The 8,505-nt window shown below is 45.5% G+C and overlaps 1 protein-coding gene across 2 annotated transcripts in view; it reads left to right on the forward strand.

Moving 5' to 3' along the window:
- Positions 1-8,505, forward strand: part of th (tyrosine hydroxylase) — a 62,942-nt gene that overhangs the window by 5,794 nt on the left and 48,643 nt on the right. For both annotated transcript variants that reach the window (XM_043706153.1, XM_043706152.1), the window contains exon 2: positions 612-815. In XM_043706153.1, the coding sequence (XP_043562088.1) occupies positions 612-815 (204 nt within the window). The remainder of the gene's footprint in view (positions 1-611; positions 816-8,505) is intronic.

Here is an 8,505-nt window from a genome sequence, read left to right on the forward strand (position 1 = left end):
CCCCTCTCTCTGGTCCCCATCTCCCTCTTTGATCCCCGTCACTCACTCTGAAGTCCTCACTCTCATTCCCCTCTCTTGGATTCTTCTCTCTCTGACCTCTATGTCTCTTTTGCATCTTTTGCTGAGATTAGTCCGAAATTATCTCTCTGATCTTAGCATTGTTAATCTCCTTGACCCCATTCTGCACCCAATTCTCCTCATTATGTTGCAGATATTTTGCTTAGTGATCCCAACAGATTGTTCTTCTGATTCTCCCATGGCTTTCACCTTCACTGTAAAACCTTCTCTTTTGTTTTTGCATTTTTCTCTTTCTACGTGTCTTTCTTCTCTCTCTCTCTCTCTCTCGCTTGCTTCCAGTTTATCCTCTCGATTGGGTTCATGCTGTTTCTAACTGCACTCTTTGCCTCAGTTCCCTTTGTTGATGCGACCCCTCTATTAGTGATTCTCCTTGTTCCATTCTTGATTCCTTCCAAATCTCATCCTGGAGTTGAGGTTTCCTCGCTCTGGTTGTTTGGATTTGCTGCTGAGCTCCGTTTTGACCCTGCATCAACAAACAGGGACTTGGCTGGCTTCACTCTGACCCTGCTTCTTGTTTTGTTTGCTGGTGACAGTCTCCTCATTTCATTGGGCGCCGACAGTCTCTGATCGAAGATGCTCGCAAAGAGCGAGAAGCGGCCGCTGCTGCCTCCGAGTCGGCAGATCCTGGGGAGCAGCTGGTGTTCGAGGAGGAAGGAGGCAGGGCCATGGTGAATTTATTCTTCACAATCCGCTCTGCCAAGAGCTCTTCATTCTCCCGGACCCTCAAAGTGTTCGAGGTAATTGTGTGCAATGAATCAGACAGAGCTGCAAAGGGTGTAAGGTACACCGAATGTCTTTTAAACTTTTACTTGGGAAGGTTGGATGGAGCGCTGTCATTGGATGACAGTGACTGTCTTACACATCTCTCTGGTTATTACCTCCCTCCAAAGGTCCGCAGTGCTACCAACCTCCGGGTAGGGCAGTCAGTTCGGTTGAAGTCTTGCTCAACCCGGTGAAAGTGAGGACTGCAGATGCTGGAGATTAGAGTCGAGAGTGTGGTGCTGGAAAAGCACAGCAGGTCAGGCAGCATCCAAGGAGCAGGAGAATCGATGTTTCGGGCAAAAGCCATTCCTGATGGAGGGCTTTTGCCCGAACCGTCAGTTGTTCCTGCTCCTGCGAAGCTGCCTGACCTGCTGTGCTTTTTCAGCGGCACATTCTTGACTTGCTCAACCCGTCGGGTCCTGGAATGGGATTTGACCCTGAACTGTCCATTTCAGAGGTGATTTTCTACTCACTGGCTAATGATGCTTCGGGCTATTGACTGCGCTGATGTCAGTATGGAAGCTGTGACAGTGTGACCAGGGCTGAGTAAAGCTAGAATCATCAGAGCATTATGAATGAGGGAGTTTGAAGGTTCTGCATTAAAATCACAAGAGATAGGCACAGAAGTAGGCCATTTGGCCCTTTGTGTCTTCTTCCCCATTCAATAGGATCATGGCTGATCTAATTATCCTCAACGCCACTTTCCTGCCTTTTCTCCATTACCCTGATACCCTCATTGATCAAAAATCTGTCCATCTCAGCCATAAATATACTTAATGACCTTCCGTTGACTGCCCTCTGTGGTTAAAAAATTCCATAGAATCCTTGCCCTCCAAAAGAAAACAATCCTCCTTATCTCTGTCTTAAATGAGAAGCCCCAGAACTTATCCCCTCTGGTCCTAGACTCTCCCAGAAGGGAAAACAATCTCTCCTGTTATGCCCACCTCAGAATTCTGTATGTTTCAATAAGGTCTCATCTCATTCTTCTAAACTCCAATGAGTACAGGCCCCACTTGCTCAACTTCTTCTCATAAAACAGATCCTGTGCCCTCTGAGTACAGGAAACGAAATGAAACTCTCTAACTGACCAGTATATATTTGCCAATACATAGTGGACATTCATTTTCTGCTTTTTGAAAGTAACAGCAAACAAAATGAGTGCAAACAGCCACCCCAAAGAGACACCGTAACAAACATTAAATCACAAAGGAAACGTATTAACTTAAAATGCCGTTTTGTAGGAAGATACCTTGCTCATGGGTGACCTGAAGCATACTTGTCATTCCAAGGACATAAGGGTGCAGGCATGACAGCAGGCAGTAGGGAGGAATTGTTTTCCATAAATGCATTGAAAAAGCTTTCCAAAGAGATCTCAGTCAGGAAATTCTAAAACAACAAGTTTGAACCTGGTGCTAACTCAGACTGGCTGAGGACTTAGTCTTCCACAGATGGTTCAGTCAGGTTTTGCCCCTGCTAGTTCTGAACACCTTCTGAAAAAGAGCCATATCAGACTCAAACAATTCATTCTGTTTCTGTCTTCATAGATGCTGTCAGATATGGTGAGTTTAAGCATCATTTTCTGGTTTCAATTCAGAACCTGCTCCTGTTTTTGAGTTGTTATGAACTATATAACATACCCCATCACCTCTACCCCCCCCCCCCCATCAGTTATTGGAATGGACTGCTAGGAAGTTCAGTTGTGAGCCTACTTGAATGGGATCAAGTCAGTGCAAGTTGATTAACTTTGTTGGGTAAACAATAGCAATAAACCCAGACAATGATTCAGTTCCTGCATGAAGCTTGATCAGGTAACTCAAGAATGACTCATCTTGCAGCTTTTAATATTCAGGCACTTCGAGTCATGGAATCACAGAGTCATACAGCACAGAAACAAACCCCTCAATCCAACTCGTCTGCACTGAGCAGATTTCCTAAACTGACCTCGCCCCATTTTCCAGCATTGGGCCCATATCCCTCTAAACACTTCTTATTCATCTATCTATCCAGATGCCTTTTAAATATTGTAATTGTACCAGCCTCCACCACTCCCTCTGGCAGCTCATTCCATACACACAATACCCCCTGCATATATAGATTGCCCCTTGAGTCCCTTTTAAACCATTCAATTTTGGACTCGCCCACCCTGGGGAAAAGACCTTGCCTCTTCACCCTATCCATGCCCCTCATCATTTCATAAACCTCAATAAGGTCACCCCTCAGCCTCTGACACTCCAGGGATTAAAACCCCAGCCTATTCAGCCTCTCCCTATAGCTCAAACATTCATATCCTGGCAATATGCTTGGAAATCTTTTATGAACCCTTTCAAATTTAGCAATGTTTCCTGGAGGTGGGAGACCAGATGTGAATGCAATACTTTAAAAGTGGCCGAACCAATGTTCTGTATAGCCACAACATGACCTCCCATCTCCTAAAATGGATGCACTGACCAATGAAGGCAACTGTGCCAAATGCCTTCTTCACTATCTTTGACTCCACTTTCAAGGAGCTATGCACCTGCACCTCTTTTTTTCCCTGTTCCTCTCTCACTCCCTTTCCGTCTTCTCTTGTTTGTTGTCTTATTTTCTAGAGTTCACCGCCATGTCAATCTGATCCGGAGGTTCTCTTTTGTCCTGACTCTTATCAAATTAATTCCTCTCTCAGTCCATTTCTCTGCAGCCTCTGTACTTGAGCACAATTTCCTTGCCTAATTGAGAGTTCTTTCATGTGCACCCCATCCTAAAGCTTTCCACATCCACCGTTCATTCCACTGTCTCTGATTCCAGAGTCTTTTCGTTTCAATGGACTTAGATATTCAAATCCTTTGTTTTTGAATGCACAAAGGATTCCCACCGACAGCCCCAGGTGCTTGGCTTTTTGCTGCAAGTATCTTCACTTTTAAATAAAACTTGATATATTTTTTCCAGACTGTCTAAGCATCTTTTTCACATCATACCCCGTTCCTGCATTTTATGACTTTACTAAACTCACAAGTTCAGAATAAAGTTGTTGGTTTCTAACAGTAATGTTACATTTTAACAAATTGTACTTCAGGGAGCACTAAAGCATGCAAACTTAAAGTGCTGTACGCATCTGCAGGATAACCCTATACTTCCACACTCCAACTTAAGAGTCCGATCAGTGTGATTGCAGACTGCAACAATATTAAACTACATCCAGGAGCACTTCTCATTTGAACTTGGCACCCAGTGCAGTCTAATTCCAGCACAGCGTAAAGTTAACTTTAGAAAGTGGTCAGGTAGATAGGATAGTGAAGAAGGTGTTTGGTATGCTTTCCTTTATTAATCAGAGTATTGTGTACAGGAGTTGGGACGTCATGTTGCGGCTGTACAGGACATCGGTTAGGCCACTGTTGGAATATTGCGTGCATTTCTGGTCTCCTTCCTATTGGAAGGATCTTGTGAAACTTGAAAGGATTCACAAACGATTTACAAGGATGTTTCCAGGATTGGAGGATTTGAGCTATAGGGAGCGGCTGAACAGGCTTGGGCTACTTTCCCTGTAGCGCGGAGGCCGAGAGGTGACCTTACAGAGGTTTACAAAATCATGAGGGGCATAGATAGGGTAAATAGACAAGGTCTTTACCCTGGGGGGGTGGAGTCCAGAACTAGAGGGCATAGGTTTAGGATGAGAGGGGAAAGATATAAAGGGATTTAAGTGGCAACTTTTTCACAAAGAGGGTGGTGCGTGTGTGGAATGAGCTGCCAGAGGAAGTGGTAGAGGCCGTTCAATTGCAACATTTTAAAAGGTATCTGAATGGGTATATGAATAGGAAGGGTTTGGAGGGATATGGGCCGGGTGCTGGCAGGTAATACTAGATTGAGTTGAGATAGCTGGTCAGCATGGACGAGTTGGACCAAAGGGCCTGTTTCCGTGCTGTACATCTCTATGACTTTATGACTAAGTCTGAAACTTTTACTTTTAGTGGTTTGAGAATAAACCTGTGTGGATTCCCACCTATGCTTTCAGGAAATTCCAACTTTGCTTGCTGGGCATTAAATGTCAAATTCTCTCTTGACTTTTCCAGAGAGTTTGTTAGCTGAAGACAGTCTGTTAGATAAACTAGGGCTTGCTAAATCCAAATTGGATTTTGTAGCCCAGGAGCCTGCATTTTCTGATGGCCAGCCAGATGTTGTCCCAGCGCTGGTGGCAGTTGAGTGTAGGGTCCATGTGGGATCCCCATTGTAGCTGACTACAAAATGAATTGCCTCAGGAGCTGAAGATTTCTGCAGTATAACTTCTGTCTGATACTCTCCAAAAGTATCCATTTAAATTAGAGAATTTGGAGAGCGCCAATGAAATTAAATTGTTACTCAGGAGAAGTTTCCCTAATAAATGCATTCCCTAACTCCTAAGTAACTATTGAATTGCCCCATTACTTTCGCCACAGACCTCCAACTACACCTCCCCTGTTCCCTTACACCTCTCATCCAGACTGTGAACCATTACCTCCCAGAGACCCACCCCCATTCTCCTAATGCCAGACTCGAACCTTCGCCAGAGCTCACCCAACCCCTCAACACCATTTCTCCTCCACAGGTCAGACTGAATCCTATATGAAAGCAAAAGTGAGGACTGCAGATGCTGGAGATCAGAGTCAAGATGAGAGTGATGCTGGAAAAGCACAGCAGGTCAGGCAGCATCTGAGAAGCAGAAAAATCGATATTTTGGGCAAAAGCCCTTCATCCATTCCACCACTGCATCTGCTCCCAGAAGGACCAGTTCCACCACAGAACACACCAGATGGCCTCCTTCTTTAAAGACTGCAATTTCCCCTCCGACATGGTTGATGATGCCCTCCAGCACATCTCATCCACATCCCGCACCTCTGCCCTCGAACTCCACCCCTCCAACTGCAACAAGGACAGAATCTCCTGGCCTTCCCCTTCCACACCACCAACCTTCGTATACATCGCACCATCCTCCACCATTTCCACCACCTACAAACGGACTCCACCACCCTCCCTGTCCGCTTTCTGTAAAGACAGTTCCCTCAGTGACTACCTGGTCAGGTTCACGTACCCCACCAATCTACCCTGCCCTCCTGACACCTTCCCCTGTCATGGCAGGAATTGCAAAACCTGTGCTCACACCTCTTTTTTTTCCCCCTCCGCCCCTCACCTCCGTCCAAGGCCCCAAAGTAACCTTCCACATCCATCAGAATTTCACCTGCATCTCCACACATGTCATTTATTGTATCCGTTGCTCCTGATGTGGTCTCCTCTACATTGGGGAGACTGGACACCTCCTTGCAGAGAGCTTTAGAGAACATCTCCGCAACACCCGCACCAATCAAACCCTCCATCCCGTGGCTGAACATTTCGACTCCTCCTCCCACTCAGCCGAGGACATGCAGATCCTGGGCCTCCTCCACCGCACTCCCTCACCACCCGACGCCTGGAGGAAGAATGCCTCATTTTCCACCTTGGGACCCTTCAACCCCAGGGCATCAATGTGGACTTCACCAGTTTCCTCATTTCTGCTCCCCCCACCTTGCCCCAGTTCCAACCTTCCAGCTCCCTGCCTCATCCTGATGAAGGGCTTTTGCACGAAACAACAATTTTCCCGCTCCTCAGATGCTGCCTGACCTGCTGTGCACCACTCTAATCTTGACTCTGATCTCCAGCATCTGCAGTATTCATTTTCACCACAAACTCCCAGACCTCGCCCCCAACCTTCCTTTCCCCTGTTGGACCTGACTGTGTCCTATCTCCTACCTAACTGGCATCCTATCCATCTAGGCATCCTACCTATTACTGATCTGACACTCTACCCAACTGGTACTCAGACCACACCCTACCCTATGTATCTGGCACCTACCTAGCTCTCTCAGCACCCTTACCCACCTGGCATCCTACACCGAGCACTCTACCCTCTCAGCACTCTAATATCACACTTACCTTTAGTATTTATGGATTGACAGCATTGTCAAAGTGCTTGTCAGGGGCATTAAATGTCAGAGTACAATAGCTGAGTGATGTGAAAAAGGGGGAATAGTTTGATTTCTTCTGACACTTCAGCATGATGAAAGAGTTGTCAGAATGGACATACAGCTCAGCATTTCTGAAGGGGCCCTGAATAGAAAATCCTCTCAGAAATGCAGAGTAACTACCTTTCATTTAAAAAAGAAAGAGGTTGAAGTGGCAGTCTGTGTGAGGTTTTCATTCCTCAGGAAATCCAGGCTATTCCCAGGAGATTTTAGGTTCAACTCAGCACAGCTAAAGTGGATGATGATTCCTTACTCATGTTGATTGCATCCTTCCATGTGATAAATGGTTGCTGGTCTGTTATCATCAGTGTTGGAGATGAGGAGTTGGGTAGGGGGGTATTGATTCCATTGTGTGGACGTTTCCTACCTTGATTTTCAGACCAAGATCCTGTACTGAAAGAGACCAGTCAGAGTAGCATTGAGTGTGAGCTAAAAACAGACCCAGCTTAATTTCTTCCTTTGATCTTTTCAAATGTTTGCTAACAATTTGAGTTTCAAAGGTTTTCATATCTCATGGGCCTGAAGACAGGGTCTAGGTTTGTGGAGTTTTCTGCCAGACAGATTAGCAGGAGATCAATTTGGGACCCCTACGAACCTTTTCACAAACTTGCAGCAGTATTTGATATTACACCATTGACTACAGAAATATAATGCATCAGGCAGTGAAGAGGAAGTTAGTGAGAGACTTTGCCTGGCATTCTGCTTCACAATCCCATTCAATATTGACCACGGATGCATCTGAAGATGAGACCTATCTGTACTTCAACATCTCACTTCCTAAGAGATCATCTGCTATCTCTTCTTTCTCAGCTGTTACGTGTGACTAGCGGTAGGATAGGGGAGGGGCAGGCAACCCGAATGGATTTCTGTCTTTTGCTACTCCCATGAACCAAGTGACAGCCTCCAGGAGCAGTGCTGCACTCTCGTAGTGAAGGGAATAGGTTTTCTTGCAGCTTCATCTCCCTCCAGTTCAGTTACAATTGAACCTTACAGGAAGGAGACAGGGTGTGAACCATCTATCACCCTGAGGATAGAATATCCTTCCTTTTGTATTGATACCAATATATAAACTTTCCCCTCAAGATATATTCTATTTTGTGACTATTAATCGTTTGGGAGCACCATCTTAAGATCACTAGGTCTTGGATGCAGTAAGATCCTGACTAACTTAGATCCTTATTAAAACACTAGCATTTACCCTGACTTCAGGACCAAGATTCAAGTTGCCATGTGGAAGTCATGAGAATATTAATCCACTACACAGCAGAAGAGAACAACAGTTCCTGATTTTCCTAGTCTTTGCTCAGGTAGCCAGCTACAGTTGGCACTTTTTAAATGCGTACTGTTGCATTCGGATACCTCAGCAATTGATATTGGGAGAATTTTAACTTTGGACAATAGTGTTAAGCAAACAGTTCAAAGTTTGTGAGAAGATTTGTAGCTCGGGTGCTCATTGTTGTGGTTCTGTTCACCAAGCTGGGAATTTGTGTTGCAGACGTTTTGTCCCCTGTCTAGGTGACATCCTCAGTGCTTGGGAGCCTCCTGTGAAGCGCTTCTGTGATCTTGCCTCCGGCATTTGTAGTGGTTTGAATCTGTCGTTTCCGGTTGTCCGTTCCAGCTGTCCGTTGCAGTGGGCGGTATATTTGGGCCAGGGCGA

This window comes from Chiloscyllium plagiosum, chromosome 16 (assembly GCF_004010195.1).
Source record: "Chiloscyllium plagiosum isolate BGI_BamShark_2017 chromosome 16, ASM401019v2, whole genome shotgun sequence".
NCBI classification, from domain to species: Eukaryota; Metazoa; Chordata; class Chondrichthyes; order Orectolobiformes; family Hemiscylliidae; genus Chiloscyllium; species Chiloscyllium plagiosum.